Source organism: Lepidochelys kempii, chromosome 15 (genome assembly GCF_965140285.1).
Source record: "Lepidochelys kempii isolate rLepKem1 chromosome 15, rLepKem1.hap1, whole genome shotgun sequence".
Taxonomy (NCBI): Eukaryota; Metazoa; Chordata; order Testudines; family Cheloniidae; genus Lepidochelys; species Lepidochelys kempii.
The window spans coordinates 15471700-15498354 of record NC_136394.1 but is presented as its reverse complement, the minus strand read 5'-3'; the positions used below and the strand labels follow the sequence as shown (position 1 = coordinate 15498354).

General features: G+C 43.6%; 1 protein-coding gene across 10 annotated transcripts; it reads right to left on the bottom strand.

The window, feature by feature from the left end:
* On the bottom strand, positions 1-26655 carry TOP3B (DNA topoisomerase III beta). 10 transcript variants are annotated; one of them, XM_073313725.1, is made up of 19 exons: positions 26565-26648; positions 25351-25477; positions 25013-25176; positions 24046-24177; positions 22868-22974; positions 13994-14068; positions 12853-13049; positions 12210-12366; positions 10858-10971; positions 9339-9429; positions 8835-8989; positions 8465-8570; positions 7781-7927; positions 6870-7043; positions 5797-5925; positions 5155-5304; positions 3896-3996; positions 3097-3298; positions 1-523 (listed from the first exon to the last, which is right to left on the bottom strand). In XM_073313725.1, exons 3-19 carry the CDS (start codon positions 25080-25082, stop codon positions 42-44), a joined length of 2589 nt encoding a protein of 862 aa, XP_073169826.1. In that variant the 5' UTR covers positions 25083-25176; positions 25351-25477; positions 26565-26648; the 3' UTR covers positions 1-41. The 10 variants fall into 10 exon arrangements, with proteins under 10 accessions (XP_073169826.1, XP_073169828.1, XP_073169832.1 ...); XM_073313727.1 differs by lacking the exon at positions 25351-25477 and having other exon boundaries at positions 26565-26655; XM_073313731.1 differs by lacking the exon at positions 6870-7043.

Here is a 26655-nt window from a genome sequence, read left to right as displayed (position 1 = left end):
TTTTATACAAGGTTTAATTTTTAATAGATGTTGTGTGAGCATTATACAAAGTATGCAGCCAGAGCTGCCATTTTGTCCTTGGGTCTCTTTGGGTTGGGTCTCCCTCCAGGTCTCCTGCCCTTTCCTCTTCCTCGACCCTGCCTTTTCCCCTGTCCTCCACGGTGCATAGGGTGCCTCGTGGCTGCGTGCTTAAGCTCCACCAGGTCCTGGAACACAGGGTCACAGAAGACACAGCCTGAATGCTGTGTCTCGTCACCAGGGAGGGGAGACTTAGCTTTATTAAAATCCACATCCACAAGGGCCGCATCACATGACTCGCAGGTCTCTGGCGACACTCGCACCTTGTGGGCATTCTCAAAGAAATGCACGATCACATTGCATTTGTTGCAGGCCATCTTCCACTTGGGACCTGACGTGGGATCTAGCACCAGAACCCCATTCTCGCATTCCACACACTGCCCGATTCCAAGCATGCTAAGCGAGTGCTGGCATGTTGGGTGAGTACACTCGTTGCAGCCCATCCCTAGGGAAGAGAGTAAAACCACATCATCAGAAACTTTGTGTTCTATTTTTGCATTTTGCAGGAAATGTGATGTAGGATTTAAACAGAGCTAAATGTACTCTATATACCCTGACAGTCCTACGCACAATACAGTGGGTTAAGAATGGAGTCTCAGGCTTAACTCAGTCTTCTCAGCCCAGAAGTCTAACTGTGGAAACAAGGAGAATTCACTAGTTCTGGAGTAAGACACTCTTCCCCCCGCAGCTTAATAAAAAATAATCACCCAGTGATATAAAATTGGGTCCAAGACTTAAATAGGTAAGACCCCATTCCGATCAACCCATTAACATTCTGATGTTTGCTGTGGAACTACTCCATGGAAGTCAAGAGTGGAGCTTACAGTATCAGTGAATCATAGCTATGGCGGAGCTGAAGTAGGACATGCAAAGCTCTTGCTCTGCACTGCCGCCGTGATTGCTCTGAAGAGTTCTCAGTGTCAATGTACAATGAAGAGTAATGGAGAAATTTAGAATGAAAATACACTATGTCCCACTGAAAACAGATTTATGATGTCCACTTGTTGTCTCACATGGAGACTGTAAGCGGTTTGGAGCAGGGAACCACCTTTTATTGTGTGTGTGTTGTATTACCGTAGCACAATGGAGCCCTGATCCACAACCGAGGCCTCTAAGTGCTACCTTAATACGAACAAGAATTGTGATAATAAAAAACTGGCGTTTTAGCTAGAAGTCAGTCTCATCTCGGTACCCAGGCTAAATACACCTCCGACCCCTTCTTGTCTCTCGAGTGCACTCCTCTTTCAGGTATCAGGCTTTGAGCCACCACTTTGCCTGTGTTTAAAAAAAAAAAAAAAAAAAAAATCACACGATTCCCGCCCTCTCAGACCTGTCCCTGGGCTGCAGTCTCTTGTGTGCTAACCATGACCACCTCTGCAAGACTGACTCAGATTCAGTACCTGCAGATCCCTTTCCTCCAGGAGCTATAAATAATGGTATCTAGTGACCAGAGGGTCCTCTCAAAGAAAAGCATGGTTTATTTAGAACCAAAGCATTTCAAAGAAAAAGATCTTAAGATGCTGACCAAATCTAAACACGCCTGTCTTTCCCTTAAATTTACCATTCCTTTGAAGCCAGGGAAGGCCCCAGTTGTTTCAAACAATCCTCCAGAACTGTCAGTCTGTGTTCTCCAGGGACAGCTCCCTTCCTCTCCAGAGGATCTTTTATCTACAGCCATTTTGTTTCCTTCTTGCCTGCTTTTACAATAGTCTCCTATTAAGCTAGACCAATACATTCCTATGGGACCGCCCAGTAACCCAATATAACTACACAGTGATTATCTCACTGATCAGGTCACACACAGAATTCATAAAATTATTACACAGCAGCTCCACGTCTGCCACAATGAGATCAATTAAACTTAGCCTATTAGTTTGAAAGTTATCCTAATCGGAATGCTCAATAAGATGCATTGCATATATTGAGCGTTATGAAGGATACCCTGCATGTGCAGAGAGGCTGCTTTCTAATTTATTTTGATTTATAAAAGCAGCTGTGGTTGTCCATCCAATTCTCAGAGTACCCACTTTATAAGCTGAAAAATAATACATTCCTGCAAACGACAGTAAAGGAGTTTTCATATTAAAAAACATCCCACTCCACATTATGGGTGTTAGAAAAATGCTCTGTTTTTAATATAACTGGACAAATATGAGACTGTTAAATATGATATTTTTCAAATAAATTATTCATTTTGGGGAACTTTGACAAATATTTTGCCAACGCAGATGAACTTGGTGAAATTTTTCAAAGTAAAATGGTCAAAAACAACTTTTTTTTTTAACATTAGAGTTGAGCTAATAATGAACAAATTTTAAAAAGCTAGTGAATAAAAAGAATTTTAAAATTAGTTAATCCCCAAATTTCCCTGCCTTTAACTCAGCTTTACCAGCTCTAGCAAGTACCTTCTCTCAGCCTAAAGGAAATTCACAACAAGTTTCAAGATTAGTTCAGATGTTAAAATCAATCCCTGTAGACAGGGATTTATCAAGGAAATCCTGTTAGATTCTTAAATTCAGGAACAGCCAGAAACGTGACTGAAAAAAATAGTACCTTCCTACTCAACAGATCTGTTCCTGTGTATCTTTAAGTCATAGCCATTTACCTCACTGATGAACAATTTTGAAGAATTCCTTTTAGCACAGAAGAGCCAATAAAGTTGTGGAAGAACAAACTGGTTTCTACTATTCCTCATTAACTGAACTAAGATCCAATTGCAGAACCTTTGTTAGTGGTGATGAAGGGGCAGAGAGAAGGCCCCAGCTTGTTTTTAGGAACTTGGTTAGAAAAAGCACTTTTTCAGTTCTAAACTCTGCATATTTGATATGGAGCCTTTGGGAGGCAACAGTTCTAGACACTTACGATTTGGTTTTGAAGTTATTTAGCTGAACAGAATTTTAACGTTCATACCACTGACTGGGAATCTACTAAAAATGCCCCACAAAAGACCAAACAAATAATTGATTTTAGAATTGTTACAATGTGGTTGATCATTCCATATCTCAATGGAAACTCTACCTTTTTTCATGTCCCTGAAGGGTGGATGGTTGTAACAGTATGGACATAGTGGGTAGCTCTTTCCTCTGGATCCGGAAGACCACAGCACCAGCTCAAAGTCATCCAGGGGGCAACGCAGCTCTTTGTAGAGTTTGATGGTGCCATTCTGGGGAAGGCTGTATGTTTCATCACAGTGAGAACAGTGCAGACGGCTTGGCTTGGCCTGGAAATAGAATAAGAATCTCCAAATAAGCTACAAGAAAAGGAGTACTAGTGGCACCTTAGAGACTAACCAATTTATTTGAGCATAAGCTTTGGTGAGCTACAGCTCCGGGGACCGCTACTGGTCTCACACTGTCCACAGGCTGTGCCTTGATCAGAAGGACTTGGGCCCCCAAAGGGGCACCGGGGAGGGAGTCTTCTGTACGCCACATTTCCCACACCCCATTAAGTGAGCTGTAGCTCACGAAAGCTTATGCTCAAATAAATTGGTTAGTCTCTAAGGTGCCACTAGTACTCCTTTTCTTTTTGCGAATACAGACGAACACAGCTGCTACTCTGAAACCTGCAAATAAGCTACAGCTCTGATCCACTTTGTAAGGTTCAAAACCTCCAGTAACGCAACTGTTATTGCCACCTGGCCTGCTCCATGGGGAGAACCCCCTTTGGGCCTTTTGAGAAGCTCTATTACATTTTACAGGGAGCCATCTGAGACAAGATACAGATGAACCCAAATGTATTAAGGCAAAAAGATATTTTTAACCATTGATCTTCAGCAAGTAACTTTTGAAGTACAAACACAATCTCTAGGTTACCTTACCTGGATGTACTTCATAAAACGATGGCATTTGCCACAGCGAGAAAGAGGTTTGCCTGTGGCAGCTAATGGTGAAAAAGACACTTCCATCAATTCATCCATACCTGCAGAAAAGAAATTGCATAGGTTTTGGAACCCTACTGCTACCTTTTTCATAGTGAAAGTCACCCATCTCTCTGCACATAAAATCTGAGAAAGAGTCTGCTGGGCCAGAAGCAGACAAAATATTTAGTGATAAACATGTTATATCTGTGCACTCTGTTTGCAAAACAAATATATGTACTATAAAAGCTTTCTAAAAGAGCTGTAATAAGCATGCATAAGACACAATATATTTTAGCCAGTTTTAGTGTTTTGCTTCTTAATACCTACCACCATGCAAGCAGGTTACAGATTTCAAGTGCGACTTTGTGTATGCTGTTGTGATGGGGTGCATTCAGTCTTAGCAGCTCCCAGCTGGGGGCCCCGCTGTCCAACTATACCCCACCCCAAGAAGCAAGTTTGTCTACAGAGGCTTCTCCAAAGAGGCTATTTTGGAAACCACAGAGACCTTGGAGGCTTGAAGGGCTAGTAACAGCCAATCAGGACCCTGCTGGCCCAGATAAAAAGGAGCTTGTCTGACCTTAGCAGTTCAGTTTCTGGCTAGGAATAGGACCAGAGGGGCAAGGCAGGTTACTCCTCTCCAGCCAAATGAATGTAAGGAATAGCCACAGTTTGTTTTCTGGGTGCATTTTGCAAAGCTGGGTTTGCAGGGAGAAAGGGGACTTAGAACCTTAACCCTGAGATAAATGGTGAAGCTAAAGGGCCCAGGAAAGAAGCAGCAAATAACAGAATTGAGAAGTACATGGCTGTTGTTTATAGGGTTCTTGGGTTGGAACTCAGAGCAGTGGGTGGTCCTGGGTTCCCAACCAGCCACAGGTAAAGTGGCATAAATCCCAAGAAATGTCTGGAACTTGTTTGGGAGCCTGAATAAAGGGCTGAATTTAAAGGGCCCAGAGCTGGGGCTGAAGACCTTAGGCAAGGGCAGACAGACTGTTTGTTTATTGGACTCTAATACCCTGGAAGGGGTTCATTTGGACTTGGTGACACTATACCCTGACACTCAGAGGCACTCCAGAATGAGTGCCCTGTTAACAGATGTTCATTCAAGTTCTCTGTGTACCTAGTCCCTTGAAAGGTCTCCTGAAGAATTATGGATTCTCTCAACTCCTTACCAACAATTAGCCAGATTTTGGAGAACTTCAGGTGTGAAGGAGCCTTACCTGCAATAGAATCAACAAAGTAGTGAAACTTCCTTTTGAAGATATCAAGGGTGTGCTCCAGAACCTGCTGATAGTTTGCTTTCCCTTGAGCTATCAAGTTGAGTTGCTTCTCTACTGCACTGCGGATTGTAGGAAGCACCAGCTCGGCATCTAACAAAGTCAGAAAGACAATGGGGAAGCAGCTATTAAACAAGAAAGGAGATTGGCAGACAACAGGGTGGGAGCGGGGGCAGTGAAACTGTCCATCCACAAAGAGCTCTCAAATGAGCAAAGAAAGCAAACTGAAAAAAGGACAAATTTTTAGTGATAATGCTAGGGGTTTGCAGTAGCTTTTTAAGGTCTGCTACCTGATTTCTTCTCTATAAATCCTCCTGTCCCTAGAGATGCAGTCACTGTGCTTTTCCCTCTTCCCCAGGGGGGTGAAAAAGAGGCTGTCTCCAGACATCACTGCAGCTCAACATGTGATGGGGTGGGGGGGGGGACACAAACTGTGCACAGCCTAAATCCTATACTTCTGCAACAAGAATGAGCTCTACAGTCCGGGGTAGTGAATGATCCTTAAAATCCTGCGGTGTCCAGAGTTGGCCAGGAACATAGTTAAATGAGAAGAAAATGACAGAAAATAAAACAGCAGCAACTGACCTATTTTGTAGTAACCATGAACCAGAACAATGCCAAGGTTTGTAGGTTTTAATCTGCGACCACTCTCCACTGTGACATAGTTCCGCTGGCAGATATTGTTAATGTGAACTGGGATACTTGCATCAGTTCCTGTCACACACAAACACAACATCCTTCTTGAACACAAATTACAACTTTACATGCAATATTCTATTCTCTCTTCCCCTTTCCTGGTTTGTAAGTCAGACACTAACTCTCTCTCATGCCTTAGGCAAAGGCTAACATCCAGTTCTCCCCACTTTTCCACATCATTCTCCATTTCTCAGCTACTTTTTCCCTTTTTGCTTAAAAATTCATATGTTCTTTTCAAATCTACAGGAAAGACTTTTCAGTTACAAGAAATCTGCAACACGTACTTTGTTTTTAACTCTTCTGCTGCTTCCAGGGAGACTGCTATTATGGCAACAGCTGTCTCATTCTATGTTGTCAGCATATATATACATATACATATACACACATATATATACATATACATACACACACACACACACACACACATACATACACACACACACACAATGAATGAAACTCCACTAGAATAAGGAGGATAACTAGACCTTTTCAGCAGTGTGCAGTTCACTGTACTTAGGAAACAGTTTAGATAAAAAAATAAATATTATAATGCTGAAATGTACATGCTACATTAAGATACCAGAGCCAACATGTACAAAGCATGCTGTAAAGGCAGGAAGTCAGTCCCTGGATGGAGCGAGCACATACAATCTCTGGTTAATTGAGGAGTAACACTGATGGGGTTATGCAAGGAATATTGTTTGGTGCTCTTTGGACATAAGAGTAGTAGACATGAAATGAGAGGAGGATAGGAGAGAAGGAGGGAGAAATGTGCGGACAAATTCTTGAAGGCCACCTAAAAGATGCCAAGGACTTTGTGATTTGAGAGGAAACATAAGCCATCATTGAACATATTTACAGGAACACTAATAGGCCATTTCTGACAGAGAAACTTCAGAAGAGCAACTCCTTGCCCTCTGGGAGGAGTATTACAACATCATGTAAAGGAGACACGTTCCTACCAATGCCATGTTTCTCCATCAGAGTGATGAGTTCTGCTTCAGTCAGGTAATCAGGAGGATTGGTTTGTTTCTCCAGCAGTTTTACTTCACTGACTGGGAAAACATCTCCCTTCTCACAGTTGGGGAGGCTCTCCTCCAACGGGATGCTTTGCCAGGGCATAATCTCAGTGAACCCTGTAAATAAAAATAAATGGAAACTGGACCGTTCCACAACTTCCTAATTCTTTCTAATTCTAACTGGAGCTGTACTACACAAGTCAAGGCTGAGAAGCTGACCTAATGGCAGTTTGCACTGCCACACAGAAGATCATGGATACCAGACTAAGACGAGGCCGGAAGCATTAAGGAAATAACACAATGAACCTCTAGAAGGAGTTGCTTCCACCACCCAACATCAAACCCTCTGTGCTGATTCTGGAATGCTGTTGGCAGGCCCCAAAAGTTAGCCCTCCTTGGCTAGAAATAGAATGGCATGAGATCGAACTTCAAAGGAGCAAGAAGGGTTTTTTAAAATACCAAGTGTGATTAGGCAAAATTAGCACAAAGCCTTAAATTATTTCCTTTTAGTACCAACAATAAGTTTGCCTTAGCAAATATAAATAAAAGACTGAAGAGCATACAATCTGAAACAGATCAAGTCTCCTCCTGCATGCAGGGGCAGCGCTTTTTAGCATGTTGTGGGCACAACTGGAACAGAAATCCTAAAATGGGTCACACTGGGAAATCCAAGTGTGAGGATGAGAGCAAGAGTTGGTGGTGGTTGTTTTTTTTAATATTGCAAAAAAATGCTTTAAATTCCCCCACTCTCAAAGCCCTTGCTTTTATTTTAATTTCTCTTCAAATTTTTATTTGGGGGTAGAGGGAGAAGAAAGTCATAACTAACCAAACAGTTTTTCCCATGTTTTCCTTACCTGGTGAAATAACCATCTTTCCTACACAGGTAAAATGTTCAGGGCCAATAATAAAAGAAATGGTGGTTTGGAGATATTTGCAATCAGCGCAGACAGTGGCAATGAAATGTCTAGTGATATATTCATACAATCGCCATCCATCACCACCTGAAGACATACAACACCTTGTTACTCACATAAAACCAACTTATGTTGAACTATAGAATACTTGTTTAAAAAAAAGTTTGCTATAAAAACTTTACAGGAAAAACTGGCACTTAAAGTAAAACAAAATCTAAAAGTTCACCTATTTTCTCTTTTAAATCCACTCTGTCGAGCTTTGGTATTACAACGTACATGGATTGCCTACTGATCTTAAAGGTACTGTAATATACAGGCACACGAATGGTCTTTTATCTTTAGTTCTGAACTTGCTTGCCATTATGAGTTTAAGTCAATTTTCAACATTAATATAATGTATTTTTCTGTAAATTAATCTACTGTTCCTCATACTTCTATTTCAGCTTTTCAGGAGTTCCGGTGCAGTCACTAACTTTACTTTTTTTTTTGTTTATATACCAGAAAAGGGTCAGTGACTCAGTTTTTTCTGAAAATACCAGCTGGGGTTTCCAAACCAGCTCCAAGACCTCAGGTACCCAACCTTCTTGCAAACGGCTGTTTTTTTATAGTAAGAGTTGTGTGTACCTAGTTCTGCTTCTGTTGCAGCTCTCATTGGAGTAATTGGAGGATGGTCTCCTGCATCATGGCCTTTCCTTGGACGATTAACACCTTCTGACAGCAATGCCTTTACCTACACAAAATGAAAAGGAGAAAGCAGAAACAAGTTGATAACACATCCAGTCTCTACAGACTAATGTGCTTTTCAGATCAAATCCATAAGATCACAAACCACAGAAAATACAGTTACAAATTTGTATACTGACTACTGAGGTCTACAGACCATTAAGAGATGCTTGTGCTATTTGAGAGCATGGATTTCTTGATACTGTTTTCCCTAGACCACTGGCCAAGAAAGAACTTGTAAAGCATTTCAAATTTTGCTTCATACACTTACTGTTTCTGCCCAGTAAGGGTTATTAGTCTGCTGTCTCAAAGGTTCTTTCAAGTCAAAGTTTTCTGGATAGTGGGTTGTTTCTGTTCGAGGGTAGCTAATATAACCCTGAGTATAAAGTCGTTCTGCTATTTGCATAGTATGTTGTGGACCCATTCCTAGAAGAAAAAAAATAATCAGAGCTATGCAGAAGATTAATCTCTGCCACAGCAAACATTTCCCCATGACAGGTCTTAAATGCACTACTATGATGTGTGTATTTTCTACAAAAGCATTTCATGACCAGAATCTGCTACTTTACCCTACACTTCACTGCTGACAAATTCTCTAAAATTATAACACAATGATCTTATATTACATTGTAGCTAGTAATCACTTGCCTGCATTGCTAACAATGTGTTCTAAATGTGCTTCCTTTATTTCATGAGACAAGTCAGAACCCAACACGTTTTCTCTTGAGAACAGTTTTAAAACTGAAACGTTTATATCTCCACATTATCTACATACCCAAAGCAGCGCTGGCAACTCGTAACATTTCTACTGTGTTCAGCGCCAGTGGTCTCTGCTTTGCTTTCTCCTTCTTACTCACAGATTCTACCTTAAAAAACAGAACAGCATTTCCCCAGTAAGTTCTGATCATGTTTATTTCATGATACTAGCATGAGTTTCATAGTTCGTCTAAGAGCACTACACAGGCTTGTAGTATCTATTTTGTTTTATGCTCTGTGTCCCCCAAGTCCCAAAATATTTCTTATTTCAAGGAACTTTGATTGGTGGAAGTTTTAGTAAAGGTTGAAAACCTGGCCCTAAGGTGTCTTTGTGCTAGAGGCCAGTTTAGCCCCAAGGTTAGGGGATGGAGAGAGGTATCTTACTGACATCTTTACCACCCACTCCCTCAGCTGCATGTCACTTCAATCAGCTGATGATTCAGTCCTTAATCCAAGTATAGTATCAGTTCTAACTATAACCCACATTTTTAAAGGCTTCATCTACATTCTTGGAACACCTTGCTGGGTTTAAGCACATCAATCCAAATAGACCGTCAAACTAGTACTGTATAGAATGGAATTGGCAGTTAATTGGCTATACAGACCGTACCATACTATGTATGTATGACTTCTGGTTTTAGGTTTTACCAATAAAAACCCACTATACTAAAAAAACAAAAAAAAAACCCAACCAAAAACCTCCAGGTATTTTTCCGAAAAATACCAGAAATTATTACTTGTATCTAAGGGCTTGTCTACGCAGTAATGTGAACTACTGAGGTGTGATTTCTTAAATGCATTGATTGGTTCGTGTAGGCTCTGCTGGTGCACATGAAAGGTTCCCGGGTGCTTTAACGTAGTGCCGTTTGAAACGGTACTCTGTTAAAGCATACTAGGAAAGATTTACAAAGAGACTACTCTTTACAGTATATACAAACAGAAAGCCTGGAAAACCCCTATTTTTGGACAACTATGTAAAATTTAAAAATTGCTAAAAACAAACCCCCCAAAACAGAAGCCCTAACCTTACACACGACCAAGTGTTTCACTACAGGAATTTTGTCATATAAGTAATTCAATTCTGATTTATAAAGCAGCTCTTGGGAAATAAGTCTATTCAGCAAGGACAAAGCAGTACTTCTCAGGTTTAGTAATACAGACTTCTTCTCTAAGGGAAGCCGCCTTCCACCATGAGTGATGCCAACTCCCAAAGTCAACATTATTATTTGTATTATCGAGCGCCTAGGTGTCCCGTCCATGGATGAGGACCCCACTGTGCTAGGTGCCATTGGAAAGGGCCTTCCACAAAGAAGGCTACATGCCTGTAACATTAAAATGACGTGACCCACAATCATAACTCTTCTACCTTTCATTCTGCATGCACACTAAATGGAGCTAAAACCAAGACAAAAACGACATTTTATTGAATACCTTTTCTATTTCAGAATTAAAAGTACTATATAGCTATCTATATATATAAAACTTAGTACTTAAGCCATATGATATATGGCTTTACTTGTACTTACTACTGTTCTTACCTTTGCTTCTCTTGCCATCTTGGTTATGTTTAGGAACATTTGAGCAATCTCCCGATCGAACACCCTAACTCTATCCCACTCCAAAGTGAGAGAGCTTTCTTTTTCATGGTTCACCTACAGGGAAAAAAAAATAAAAATCTAAATGTTTTGTATTTAAGTACAGCTGACACACTCAAGCATTAACAACTTCTAGGCACAGTCTAAAGCCTCCTTTTGCATGGACTTCTGAGAAAAATGTGGATTCTTAGGTCCAGGGTTGTAGATGGCCTAGCTGGAGTTTCAAGGTCTGGTTAATAAGTTTCATCGTTCTTGCAGAGCAGCCAAATAACTGAAATATTGAACAACAGATTTAAAGTTCCTTAGTGATTGTGGGTGTTTTAAATTACATGGGATAGGCAGCAGATAAATCAAAATAGTTTGTTAATATAGATAACTATTCCATTTGTAATTATCTTAGACAGAGATGACTAATACAATTCAGGTTTAAAATCCTGATCATAAAAATAAGTATCAACCTGCACCATCCGGGTAAGGATGCTAATAAACTTAGGCTCTCGGAGAACAGAAATCAACATTTGATGTTGACATTCAGGAGAAGCATATCATGCAGGACTGGAAACAAGGAAACAAGAACTGACACATTAGCTTTCATCTTTTCATTTAAGATATAGCAGTCTATTAGCTTTTTATAATCCTGCTACTACTTTTTAAAGAAGTCAATGTACACACAAACACAACTTTTTGGTTAGTTCTCAGAGCTTCAGCACCAGCAAGGCTAGTGAAACTGGTGTGCGCTACCAAAGTATTCAGAGGACTCACCTGGCAATTAGTATACCATGTGTTACACTTGCTTCAAAGCTCCCAGGCTCAGCACTGTGTGTTTGGCAGGCTAATTAAATCACGTATTGACTACAACTAGAAAACCAGTGCAGGGGAATTGGTCCTGCTTCGAGCAGGGGGTTGGACTAGATGACCTTCTGGGGTCCCTTCCAACCCTGATATTCTATGATTCTATGATAGGGGCTTACTTACCTGAAGCAACCCATTTTGAGTAATCATTCTGGCTGAATCTAAGTTTAGACTGCTAGGATTCAAGAAGGCTGATAAACTGTGCATATAATCACTTTAAATTAAAGCTGACATCTTTGAATCTGTGCCATGAAGAGTGATCACATGCATATAAAATTAATAAAAATCCATCAGTTCTTTACACTGTAAATTATAGGCAATCTGAATTCTAGAGAGCTGTCACAAATATATAAGTTAATACACAGAGACAAAAATAAAAATGAATTTTACTGATAAAATGTGCACTAACAAAACAGACAACTATGAATGGCATAAAAAGTTACCTTGGCTTGCAGCACCCAATAAGTTTCAGGTTTGAAAGACTGGATTTTATCATGTCTTTCTACACAGAATCCAAGTGTCGGGGTCTGACATGGCCCAAAGGAGATGAGTGAGCTGTCTAAATTGCCATATTTCCCCTGAAAATATTTAGTTTGAAACCTAAGGAAAAAATATTGACAAAATTGTTTAAAATTTTTTGTATGTTAATAAATTCTATTCCCTTCAAAGGGTAAATTTTCATAAACTTACATGGATACATATCAATGTAACGACACACAGAGCTTAGAATATTTTTTCAAGAATGACCAAAATCTTTAATAGTCAATGTAATAAATAAATAAATAAATAAATAATCCTTCCACATAGGATCCTGCTACCTCTTGAAGAGACTGGGAAGGGAGACTGAGATAGAAGTCAGGGTATACAACATTTTTAGAGCCTGGTTCAGGAAGACTCCTTAGCTAGAGAACATATATATCAGAACTGCAATGGACAATCAGTGGCTCTCTTTCATAAGAACGGAAAGAACAAATTTCACAAAAAAGTTAAAATTAAAAATAAAATTAGGGTTACGGTTTTAATTAAAAAAAATTATATGTATAAACTAGGTAAACAACGATCAGCACAAGAACAATCCTCTGTTACCTTGTAAATGCGCAGCCAATTCTCAGATCCAGCTCCTGGCGGGCATCCACTGACAAAGCCTCATTTCGATTGGGTTCTCCCAGGGAGTTCATAGCATTGCAGATGTCTGTGTCGGTAATGGAACTGAACTTTGCTCTGTAAACTGTCTTTTCAGTGCCACGAGGTTTATTCATAACAGGAAGAACAGCATCAAGAACCTAATGGAAATAGAAGCATGTGTTAACAATCATAGGAGGCAAGAGTTTTCGTGTCTGTGCATCTCTCTAACAAAGATTACACAGAATAATAGCCAATATCTTACCACTTTCTTCCCACCAATGAGATTTCATGCTTTTCCATTAACACGCTGGCAAGAGCAGTATTGCTCATATATACACATTAGAAACACGTTAAGGAATAAGCACATCATAAGCACTTATTTACTAGACACCGGCAGCTAGTGAAAGTGAAGAACTATTTCTAGACAAGTGCAAAAAAGAAGTACCCATGGGATTTTGTTTGGCAGAGTTCACAGTATCACCCTGCAAAAGTTTGCCAGCTTCAATCTGAACCAACCTTTTAAGGCCTCAAAGACAATTCAGTCATTATGACAGGGCTAAATAAAGCTGCAGATGAACACAATTTTAATAAAACAAAACATAGCAAAATCCACTAATGTAGTGTTAATCGCAGCTGCAGGATAGGTACAGAAGTAAGGCTGTACAAAGTGACACATTATATCCTTTTGTGGAAAAATTGTTAATTTTAATTCTATACCTATTGTGTACCAAATCCAACTCTCTTGTGCACTTTAAGGTGGCCTCTACAAGCTAAAATTTCTACCTTCCCAATTAACAGAGCACTGTGGTGGCCAAGTTTTTACAAAGACAATAAAACAACTATTCCAGCTGTGAGATGTAGAAGGACCTTCACCACAGATAAACAAAAGTTACAAGACTGATTTATGATTTTCAACTAGTGCCCTAGATGTTGAAAATCCATGAGTTATTCACCAAGTTATTCCATGCCTTAAAAATCTACTAGCTTAATTTGTGTAGCCTTTAGTACATATCCACAAACTAGTAAAATGCCTGGTAACACAATGTATAGTAAAACCTACATATGTTATGGTTTTATAATAAAATAGTAATGAAAATCTTACCTCAAAACAGATGTTTTCCCCCTCCTTATCACAATCCAACCATAAAACAATGTAGTCACAGCCTCTTCCTTCCACCTATAAAAGAAATTAAAGCTTTCCAACAATTGAAAAGCAACTTCCTTCTGCTCATAACTCTTTCAATGTTAATATATTTATCTTCTGCACTTGTGAATTCAAATACCAAACTAGTGTTGAAACAGGGACGTTATTTGGGGGAAGGGCTGCAATAGAGGGGAAGGAGTATAGTGGCTAAAGCATGGAACTGGGAGCCAAGAAACCTGGGACCATATTCTCCACCTTCCTTCCTCCCTCCCCTTTTTCAAAAAATCCACCTGAAAAAACCCAACTTGTTCTGTGAATCAATATAGTTATAATGAACACACACTGGTGTATGATTGTACCGTACCTTTAAACTAGAAAAATCTCAGAGCAAAGAACTATTTATTTGGGATCTCTCAATGACTCTACGCCTCAACAGCTTCATTGCAGCTGGATTCTATTCCTGGCTCTGCCACAGATAGCATGTATAACCTTGGGCTAGTCCTTTAATCTTCCTGTTTCCACATCTTTAAAACTGGGATACTACTATCTTATCTCACAAGGAAGTCATAACGCTTAATTCATCATTTGAAAATACACTCAATCCTCAGAAGGACAGAAATGCAAATTGTTTTTATAGGATTTCCAAAAAGTATTATTTTGTAAAAGGAACCACCCCCCCCCCCCCCACACTGCACATTCAGCAATACAGCTACCTTCTGGAGACTGCATCGGTGAGGAGTGATAAATAAAGGACATAACTAGTTTTAATAAACAGCTCACTTTCCAGGGCTTATGTGCGCTACAAATAAAGTGAATTGTGAAATGAATGAATTGTGTGCCTGTTGTAAAAAGTGACACATTAAGGGTCAAATTCCAATGGCAATGGCAAAACTGAATTCAGTGGGGCAAGGATTTAGCACTAACCAAACAGCCACTTAACAATAAAAGAGAAGGCCTGGTGGATTAACAAAGAGCTGCCTCCTGTAGTGAGGAAAACTGAGCCCTGGTCTACACTATGAGTATAAGTTAGATTTAGCAGTGTTAGATAGGTTTAGCCCTGCACCGGTCCACACTACGAAGCCATTTTTTCTTTAAGGGCTCTTAAAACGGGTTTCTGTACTCCTCCCCAACGAGTGGATTAGCGCTGAAATCGACCTCACTGGGTTGAATTTGGGGTAGTGTGGACGCAATTCGATGGTATTGGCCTCCAGGAGCTATCCCAGAGTTCTTTATTGTGACCGCTCTGGACAGCACTCTCAACTCAGATGCACTGGCCAGGTAGACAGGAAAAGCTCCACAAACTTTTGAATTTCACTTCCTATTTGGCCAGCATGGTGAGCTGATCAGCACAGGTGACCATGCAGTCCCAGAATCACAAAAGAGCTCCAGTGTGGACCGAATGGGAGGTACTGGATCCGATCGCTGTATGGGGAGATGAATCCACGCTATCAGAACTCCGTTCCAAAAGACAAAATGCCAAAATATTTGAAAAAAAATCTCCAAGGGCATGAAGGACAGAGGCTATAACAGGGACCTGCAGCAGTGCCGTGTGAAACTTAAGGAGCTCAGGCAAGCCTACTAAAGAACCAGGGAGGCAAATGGCTGCCCTAAGTCAGAGCCCCAGACATGTCACTTCTATAATGAGCTGCATGCCATTCTAGGGGGTGCCCCTAGAACTACCCAAGCCCTGTGCGTGGACTCCGTCAATGGACTCTCACGCAACAGGGATGCGGATATCGGGGAAGAGGAAGAGGAGGAGGTTGAAGAACAGCAAGCAAGTGGAGAAACCGTTTTCCCCGACAGCCAGGAACTGTTTCTCACCCTGGATCTAAGTACCCTCCCAACCCACTGAAGGCGGGCTCCTGGACCTAGAAGGTGGAGAAGGGACCTCTGGTGAGTGTACCTTTGTAAATATAATACACGGTTTAAAAGCAAGCGTGTTTAATGATTAATTTGCCCTGAAGACTTGGGATGCATTCGCGGCCAGTACAGCTACTGGAAAAGTCTGTTAACGTGTGTGGGGATGGAGCGGAAATCCTCCAGAGACATCTCAATGAAGCTCTCCTAGATGTACTCCCAAAACCTTTGCAAAAGGTTTCTGGGGAGGGCAGCCTTAATCCATCCTCCATGGTAGGACATTTTACCACGGCAGGCCAGCAGCATGTAGTCTGGAATCATTGCGTAACAAAGCATGGCAATGTATGGTCCCGGTGTTTGCTGGCATTCAAGCAACATCCATTCTTTATCTCTCTGTGTTATGCTCAGGAGAGTGATATCATTCACGGTCACCTGGCTGAAATAGGGGAATTTTATTAAGGGGACCTTCAGAGGTGGCCGTTCCTGCTGGGCTGTTTGCCTGTGGCTGAACAGAAATCATCCCCGTTGCTACCCACGTGGTGGGGGGAGGGGTGAAGCCATCATCCCAGAGAATTGTGTATGTGGGTGGGTGGGTGGGGTGTTAGTTCGGTTTGTGCTGCACGTTAACCCGAAAAACCGCAGCCCCTCCTTTTCAATGGCCAACCCATTTTAAAGGGCCAATCCAATGGGTGCTTGGTATGTGAAATGAGTGTGCTGCTGTTTGAAACCATTCCCACACGTTAGGAAGGTTAAAGAAGCCAAAAGACTGGCTTACTATGTCTGTCTGCAAGCTGAATTCTGTTGCCTGCCGGCCCTGTGTGTGTGTGACCTCTCACACCAAACCAGCAGGCCCTCGATATAAGAGGCAAAATGCGACCTTGTAAAGAAACCACACGTGCTATGTAATGTTAACAGTTTGGTTCACCATGAAAGAGTCTACCCATTGTTCTCTAAAGTGTCTCTTTTTAAAAGACTAATCTCCCTTTTTCCCCCTCCCACAGCTGCAAATGTTTCAATACTCCCCCTATCATCTCTGTCCCAGAGGCTATCAAAGATTAAAAGCCGAAAAAAAATGCACTCATGATTAAACGTTCTCTGAGCTCATGCAGGCCTCCCACGCTGGAAGAGCCCAGCACAATGCGTTGAGGGAGACGTCAGAGTCCACGAAAGCACAAAATGAATGCAAGGACAAGAGGGACGAGCGAGAGGAGAGGAGGGATGAGTGAGAGAAGGAGGTGGCAGGATGCAATGTTGAGGCTACTGGACGATCAAACTGATATTCTCCGGCATATGGTTGAGGTGCAGGAAAGGCAGCAGGAGCACAGACCGCCGCTGCAGCCCCTGTGTAACCAACTACCCTCCTCCCCAAGTTCCATAGCCTCCTCGCCCAGATGCCCAAGAATGCAGTGGGGGGGCCTCCAGCCACCCAACCACTCCACCCCACAGGACTGCCCAAGCAACAGAAAGCTGACATTCAATAAGTTTTGAAGTGCAGTGTGGCCTTGTCCTTCCGTCCTCCCCCACCCCATCCGGTGCTTCCCTCCTCCCCCTCCCCCACCCCCCCAGGCTACCTTGGCAGTTATCCTCCCTTTGTTTGACGAATTAATAAAGAATGCATGAATTTGAAACAACAATGACTTTATTGCCTCTGCAAGCAGTGATCAAATGGGGGGAAGAGGGGGTGCTTAGTTTACAGGAAAGTATCTCACAGATATTGTGGAGCGCGCAGCAAGCAGTAATAACAATGGGAATATTGGTTTCACTGAGGTCTAACCAAGTCAGTAAACTGCGCCAGCACGCGTTTAAACATCCAAATGCACATTCTACCACCATTCTGCACTTGCTCAGCCTATAGTTGAACAGCTCCTGACGACTGTCCAGGGTGCCTGTGTACGGCTTCCTGAGCCATGGCATTAAGGGGTAGGCAGGGTCCCCAAGGATAACTATAGGCATTTCAACATCCCCAACGGTTATTTTCTGGTCTGGAAAGTAAGTCCCTTGCAGCAGCCATTCCCACAGATCAGAGTTCCAAAGATACAAGCGTCATGTACCTTTCTTGGCCATCCTATGTTGATGTTGGTGTAACGTCCCTCGTGATCCACCAGTGCTTGCAGCACCATTGAAAAGTACCCCTTTCGGTTTATGTACTGGCTGCCTTGGTGGTCCGGTCCCAAGATAGGGATATGCGTTCCGTCTTTTGCCCCACCACAGTTAGGGAATCCCATTGCAGCAAAGCCTTCTACTATGACCTGCACATTTCCCAGAGTCACTACCCTTGATAGCAGTAGCTTAGTGATCGTGTTGGTTACTCGCATCACAGCAGCCCCCACAGTAGAGTTGCCCACTCCAAATTGATTCCTGACTGACTGGTAGCTGTCTGGCGTTGCAAGCTTCCAGAGGGCTATCGCCACTTGCTTGTGAACTGTGAGGGCTGCTCTCATCTTGGTATTCTTGCGCTTCAGGGCAGGGGAAAGCAAGTCACAAAGTTCCATGAAAGTTCCTTTATGCATACAAAAGTTTCGCAGCCATTGGGAATTGTCCCAGACCTGCAACACTACCTCCCACCACTCTGTGCTTGTTTCCCGGGCCCAGAATCGGCGTTCCATGGCATGAGCCTGCCCCATTGCACCAGGATGGCCAAACTGCCGGGACCTGTACTTTGAGAGGTGTCCATGTCCTCATCACTCTCCTCACCATGCTATAGTCGCCTCCTCGCCTGCTTTTGCGAGTTCTGGTTCTGCATATACTGCATGATAATGCACGTGGTGTTTAGAGCTGTCACAAGTGCTGCAGTGATCTGAGCAGGCTCCACGCTTGCTGTGGTATGGCGTGAGCAGGAGAGCAGAGTGGCAGTGGAAGCGGCAGGTGGATGACGATGCTGACAGCAATATGACACCCGCACGGAAAAGGGCGTGAAACGATTGTCGCCCGTTGCTTTCACGGAGGGAGGGAAGGGTAGGCTGGCAGCAGTCGGTGCTGCTGGCTGGGAGAGCTATCCCTCTGCCAATATTCCAGGCAGGACTGAATCTCCATTAGACAAAACTTGAAGAGAATGACCTGAGTCACTCCCATTTATGTGCAGGCGCCCCCTACAGACCTCACTGAGGTCCGCCAGGAGCACCCACGTCTGCCCAGGCGCCCTGACCAACCTGACCAAGGCTGTCCAGAGCACCCAGGAGACAATGAGGACGGCTACCAGTCGTACTGCACTGTCTGCTGCCACAAAGCAATGAGCTGCTGCTGTGTAGCAATGCAATCCCATGTCTGCCAGCACCCACGAGACGTACGGCGACGGTGAGCTGGGCAGGCTCCATGCTTGTCGTGGTATGGCATCTGCATGGGTAACCCATGAAAAAAGGCGCGAAACGATTGTCTGCCATTGCTTTCATGGAGGGAGGGAGGAAATGGGGGCCTGACGACATATACCCAGAACCACCAGCGACAATGTTTTTTGCCCGATCAGGCATTGGGATCTCAACCCAGAATTCCAATGGGCGGCGGAGACTGCGGGAACTGTGGGATAACTATCCACAGTGCAACGCTCCGGAAGTGGACGCTAGCCTCGGTACTGTGGACGTACTCCGCCGACTTAATGATCTTAATGGTTTTAAGTGGGGACACACACAACCGACTGTATAAAATCATTTTCTAAAAATTCGACTTCTATGAATTCGACCTGATTTTGTAGTGTAGACATACCCTGGCTATGGCTACGCTACAGCTTATGTCAGTATAAGTTATGTTGCTTAAGGGCATGAATAAGCCACCCCCCTTAGCGACCTAAGTTACACCAATCTAAGCACCAGTGTGGACAGTGCTGTCAGTGGCAGAGCTTCTTCTGCCAACAAAGCTACTGCTACTTGCAGTGGCTGGAATAGTTAAGTCCACTGGAGAGCTTTCTCCCATTGGCTTAGAACAGGGATCTCAAACTCAAATCACCATGCGGACTAATACATTGGCCCGAGTGCCGCATCACTGACACCTTTTCATACAAAGTTACAAAAGCCCCCTCCTCTGCCTCAGGCCCTGCCCCTACTCCACCCCTTCCATGAGGCCCCACCTCTGCCCCACCTCTTCCCCGTCCCCATTTCAACCTCTGCCCCAACTCTGCCCCTATTCCAACCCCTTCCCCAAATCCCCAGCCCCACCTCTTCTCCACCTCCTCCCTGAGCACGCCATGTCCCCGCTCCTCCCCCCTGGAAAGTCCTAAGCACCGCCAAACAGCTGTTTGGCGGCGGGAAGCGCTGGGAGGTAGGCGGAGGAGTGGGGACGTGGCGTGCTTGGGCGGGGCGGTGAGGAGCAGAGGGGGAGTCGGTGCCTACGACAGGCTGCAGGAAATAGCTCCGCGTGTTTGAGACCCCTGGCTTACAGCATCTGCCCGAGCAGCGCTACAGCGATGTATCTGAATCAGCTGTGCTGTTGTAAGCCCTACAGTGTAGCCATAGCCCCAGAGCTGGGAGCACACTCCTCTACCTCTTCCCAGATGGTATTCGAGCACAGTGAAAGGCACGACTCCCAAGATATGGGTGATAAACCAGCAGAAAAAAGTCCAAGTGTCAGGTAGTGAAGAACTCGAGAAGACATTTGGGGGTACTCAGAATCAGAAGGGATTGTTGAGGTCACCCTGCACAAAGTAATTAGGCTGTGGGAAGCCAGGGTGGGATTATGCTTGTAGGCTGGCTACTGGTGTCAGAGTGCTGAACCATAACAGCATAGCATTAAGACATCCAAATTTACAACGCAGGGGGTGAAAGAGACCATTATTGGTCTGGGTGATCTCCCAAGTGTTACAGATGGCTACAACTCAAGTAGTAACATATTTCAGACTTTGAGAAACCACCTGCTTTTCTGGGGACAGAGTTGGAGAACATGTTACAGTGTTGTAAAGGACATGGTACCCTTCTAAAATCCAAAAGGAGAAGGAAATGGTTGGGGGTAGACAGATTCAGTTCCCACTATTAAAATGAAGCATTGTAGAACCTCACTAGTTCACACTAATGGCCAGGAGACAAAGATATGGAATTTTGTTAATTAACTGGCAGCGAACAGCAGAAAAAACAAGGGTAATGCATCACAAAATGCTGTTTTAATTTTTTATTCTTCGCATTAGTAAATCTTCTGTAGAAGATTTGGAAAAAAAATTTAGTAATACGAGATCTCATATAAGCTCTCTGCTATTAAATCTTTGCTGACACGGAGGACAAACTGTGACTTTAGCAATAACTCTAGGGTGTAAGGATTAGCACGTTTCTATTTCAATCGGTTTAATAAATAAAGGGAGAAAACAAAAATATTAAAGAAAAAAGAGCACCCTGAGTCAAAACATTTACAGTTCAAGCCTCAACCCCCCGAACTTTAAGATAATTAGCGGTGGGAAAAACATCTTTCATTGCCAAAGGATGAAAACTATGCAAATGGCCCTCTAGAAACGAGGATGAGGAGGAACATGAAAGATGGGACTGGTAGTCTCTGGAATAAAAGTGTATGGGAATTAGCAGCAGTGGCCTTGGATTCATAGATTACAGAGCAAGAAGGGACCACTGCGGCCATCTAGTCCAGAGGTTTTCAAACTTTTTTTCTAGCTGAAGAGAATTGTTGATACCTAAGACCCAATGGAGTTGGGGCAGGTGGTTGGGGTGCAGGAGCGGGTCAGGGCTCTGGGCTGTGGATTAGGGGTTTGGGGTGCAGGAGGGCGTTCTGGGTTTGGGGGGGCAGGAGTGTGGGACTGGGGTGCTGGCTTACCTTGGGCAGCTCCCGATCAGCAGCGCAGCAGGAGTTCTAAGGCAGGCTTCCTGACTGTCCTGGCACTGCGGACCTCGCTACGCAGGTCTGGTTCCTAGGCAGAGGTGCACAAGCGGCTCAGCACAGCTCTCGCCCACAGACACTGCCCCCGCAGCTCCCGGCTAATGGGAGTGCGGAGCCAGTGCTCGGGGCAGGGGCAGCGCACAGAGCCCTGTGGCTCCACTGCCTAGGAGCCAGACCTGTTGCTGGCTGCTTCTGGGGCACAGTGCAGTGTCAGAACAGGTAGGGACTAGCCTGCCTTAGCCGGGCAGCATCACCGACAGGACTTTTAATGGCCTGGTCGGCAGTGCTGACCAGAGCCGCCATAACATTCTGTGACCCATTACTGGGTCGCGATCTGCAGTTTGAAAACCACTGATCTAGTCTGACCTCCTGTATAACACAGGCCATAAAACTTCCCAAAACTATTTCTTACAGTATATATCTTTTATAAAAACTTCCAATCTTGATTTAAAAATTGTCACAATGGAGAATCCATCATGACCTTTGGTAAACTGTTCCTATGACCAATTACCCTCACTGTTAAAAAATGTACACCTTATTTCCAGTCTGAATTTATCTAGGTTCAACTTCCAGACAATGGATCATGTTATACCTTTATCTGCTAGACTGAAGAGCCCATTGTTAAATATTTGTTCCCAATATAGGTACTTATAGACTGTAATCAAGTCACCCCTTAACGTTCTCATTGATAAGCTAAATAGATTGAGCTCCCTGAATCTAGCACTACAAGACACGTTTTCTAATCCCTTAATCAGGCTTGTGGCTCTCCTCTGAACCCTCTCCCATTTAGCAACATCCTTCTTTAACTGTGGACACCACAACTGGATACAGTATTCCAGCAGCAATTGCACTAGGGCTAAATAAAGAAGCAAGATAACAAGGGAATCTCAAGCAGGAGTAGAGAGGTTATGTACGCAAGGATTGCATTTGCCCTTGAGGCCACAGTATTACATGGGAGCTCATGTCGAGCTGATTATGCACGGCGATCCCCAAATCTTTTTCAGATTCACTGTTTCCCAGGATAGACTCCTCACATCGTGGATGTAAGGCCTATGTTCTTTGTTCCTAGATGCATACATTTAGTCATGCTTGTAGTCAGAGAGAACACTAACCATTTAATTCCACCCCCCACAAAAAAAACAACTTTAAAATACATCTCATAAAGAGTACCTGTAAAAATTTCACCATAGTCAATTTGGGGTTAGCTTCTTTCTTTTCTGTAGGGGCTTTGCTAAAAAGTTCTGCTGGATCCACTTTGTCCCAATTGTTATATTTTCCTGAAATGGGAAAGAGTAGTATCGGGCGTTCTAAATACCTTAAATGAAACACTTATTGTACAAACACATGGCTTCAAAGTGTATCATAGTATGCTGTCTTCAGAAATGGCATTCTTTAGGAAAGTTCAGTCCTTCATACTCCTCCACCAGGTACCATAATGACCTCTAACTTTGATTTATATTAAGATCAGTAATATTTTAAAAGGGACATCAACTAATAACACATTTCTAAGGGAAATTTGTTTTGTAACACATTGCTATAACTGAAAGATTAGAGGGAGGAGAAAAAAGGCTATTTTTCTCTATTTCCGCAATTTACTCACTTTGAGCATTTAACAGTCCTTTATGCATAGACAATTTCATTGTTTCTCCTATATAGTCAGTTGGGTCCCATTAGCTTGTTTCATCTTCCATATCTCATAGTCTTTGTTGATTGTAATTTCTAGCACTAACATGGTGCTGTACATCTTCAAAGCACTGTGCAAACTATTTAATCCTCATAACACCTGTGAGGTAGTTAAGTATTATCTTCATTTTACAGATGAAAAAACAGTTGTCAAATGACAATCCCAACGTCACAGAGCGAGTCAGTGATAGAGAGAACATTAGAAACCAAGGAGTTCCTAGTTTCCAGTCATGTACTTAAGCCACTACACAATGCCTTGAATATTCCATAACACATTAGACAGTGCCCTTTTAATAATATTTTACGTTTATAAAGTACCTTCCATTCAAGAATCTCAGTGTGTTTTACAAACTTGAGCAAATTTAGCCTCTCATCTCCCCATTTACAGATTAAAATAATGGAGGCACAGAGAAGGTAAGCGACTTGCCCTCGATCACACACAGTCTGTTGCAGTGTCAGGCATGAAACCTAGAGCTTCCGACTCTAGTCCCATGTCTTAACCCGAAGGCTATCCTTCCTTTCACCCTCCTTTCTCTTATCCAATTTTCACTGCAGCACTTACTCGGATTTTACTGTCAGAGTTATCTGTGCAGCTATTTAAAAAAACAACAACAACACTGGTGCAAAAACTGCTCAAATTCAAACAGACGACAGACAGACACTACCTATGAAATCCAGAGTCATCACATGACCACACACAGATGTCATTTTGAAGTGGACACTCTGCCCTATGAATGATCCAGTGTACTCATGTACAGAGCATGCTCCATTCAGCCCTTTATGGGAGGACATGTTTCCTGTTACAATAAAAATAATAATTATTAACAGGCACTAAAATACTGAAAGTAATCTTGTTTCTTGCATCATGAAATTCACTCTTCCCTCTGTATCTCAACTCAGATTTCCCTGAAACCCTTTTCCACTCTCTAAACAAGTTTCTCTCCTGCCAACTCCCACCCTTTGGGCCTTTATTAACACCCTTCTGTTTAACATACCCCAAACTTCCTTCCTCTCCTCTTTCAAAAATTCCTTCTGATAGCTCAACTTGTCCTGGGGATCAAGATAAGTATAATGAACACACTCTTCTCTATATATGATCTGTACTGTACCAGCTCATACCTTTAAGGCAGAATAGCCTCAGAGCAAAGGATCTGCTATTTATTTGGCATCTCTCAACAACAGTACATCTCTATGTACAGTAAAAATACTACATTAAATAACAAAAGCAGACTCCTGTAACAGAGGCTGCTACTTTATTTTTCAATTTTATGGTTGTCTGAGGTTACGAGAAAATGGAATGATATAGAAGAGCTCTATAACAACCTTTTAAATTCTGAGTGCCATGCTGCTTCCTCATGATCAGCTGTCTGCAGCTGGCAGCCAAGATTAACATTGGGAGGTAACAGCTGCCCAACAGCATCCAAGTTAGCTGTCCAGGGTTTTTTTTTAGCTCCCAACTTCCCTGAAGTCTAGTAGTCTTTGTAACGTGCAGCGATTAGTAAACTGCTTCACTTCGAAGCAAAGCCATACGCTTATATGTTCTAATGGATTTAGTCCCTACAATACAAATATACTGTTTGTCAGAAAGACAAACAAAAAAGGCTGAAGAGATTAGCACATTTTCCATCTTACCTCTTGAGAGGATCTTGGCTATAGACTGAGCCAGAGAAGGCTTCTCTGCAACCATAAACACGGTCTTCATTTTCAGTTGAGGAATTCAAAGGGCTTCAGGCCTTAATCATGGGATTTTAGCCTAGCATAAACTATAGTTTGTTCTCACTGTGTTATCCTTCAATCTAAAAACAAACAAACAAACTAAAACACAACAGTTCTAAATTAAATGAAAGCATTTGTGGAAAAAATGCTATACAAAAATGTGCCAACAATACACATTTTTCTGTTCCTAATTATTTTCAAATAGCTATTCCTTTACTCTAGGATTGTCTTTAGGTACTCCTCTGGTTACTTACCAGTGGTATCAGCATTTCTATTAACATGCAGAGGTTTATAGCTTGACTAAGAATTCACTCCAGGATGAAAGCTGCCATAGTTTTCCAACCAGGAACTCCTCTGGGGGCTACAGACACTTTTAAATGACTGGAGAAAATAGAAATTTCCATTTTCAGAAGCCTACTTTAAAATTCTGTGATTTTTTTTTCACCCATCAAATACAGCTCTCCAGGATGGATGATCCGTAATGGGAACTAGCTTTCTTAAACACTGTTTTTTCAAGTCCAAAACAAACTAAGTAGTTCTCTCATTCCCCATCCTCCTCTCCCATGTTATCTAAACCAGTGGGTCTCAACCGGGGTCCAGGGCCCCTTCAGGAAGCCTCAAACAGGTTTCAGGGGGTCCACCAAGCAGGGCCAGTGTTAGATTCACTGGGACCTGGTGCAAAAAGCTGAAGCCCCGCTACCTGGGGCTGAAGCCCAGGGTCCTGACCCCTGCCACCCAGGACAGAAGCCAAGGCCTGAACAACTTAGCTTAGTGCAGGCCCCAGGCGGCATCAGGCCCCAGGCAATTGCACTGCTTGTTCCTCCCAAATGCAGGCCCTGACTTTTCTATGCAGAAAGCCAGTAGCACAGGTGGGCTGTGGAGTTTGTACAGCATGTTGGGGGGAGGGGAGGGGCTCAGAAAGAAAAAGGTTGAGAACCCCTGATCTAAGCCACAGTCCGACCCCCCCGGGCTCTGGGTTCCTCTCGTCCGAGCCTCCTGAGCCACGCCGGGATTTTCACGACGCTAATTCCACAGGAAACCGATTTCACTTAATCGTAAAGCGACTGGGAGGCTCGCAGTCCCCGGAGGGCAGCGGAGGCGGCTATCGCACCGCCGTGGTGACACCAGCGCTCACGGCCGCGGTCACCTGGGCCCCGGGGACGCCACGGGCCCGATCCCGCCGCCGAGATGCCGCACAGGGAGCGCCGGGCCCGGCCCGATCTCACCGCAGGAGCGGGGCCCTGCCGCGGCCCGCCCCTAGGGGGCAGCCCCCCGCCCGGGGTACGCTCCCAACCTGCTCGGCCCAGCAGCGCCCGGCCGCTCCCGCGGAGACACCCTGACAAGGCGAAGGGTCCCTGTGCCCCGGTCCCGGCTGCGGCGCTCGACGGGCCGAGTCCCGCCGGGGCGGTACCGGGGTCGCCCCGCCAGCCCCTGACCCAGAAGGCGCCCCCCGTAGCGGCACGCTCACCGGCCCCACAGCCGCCGTCCGCCGCCATGGACACCGCATCCACCGCCGGGTCACACGGCGCCGGAAGCCGCGGGGCACTGACACCTCCCCC

What these genes read in the sequence shown, in the direction of transcription:
- TOP3B (XM_073313727.1), bottom strand. Translation starts at nt 25,082, where the DNA reads ATGAAGACCGTGTTTATGGTTGCAGAGAAGCCTTCTCTGGCTCAGTCT. An exon ending in GGGAAAACATCTGTTTTGAG is followed by an intron (nt 13,050 to 13,993) that starts GTAAGATTTTCA and finishes TATTTCCATTAG; the next exon opens with GTTCTTGATGCTGTTCTTCC. An exon ending in ATTGGCTGCGCATTTACAAG is followed by an intron (nt 12,367 to 12,852) that starts GTAACAGAGGAT and finishes TTTTTTCCTTAG; the next exon opens with GTTTCAAACTAAATATTTTC.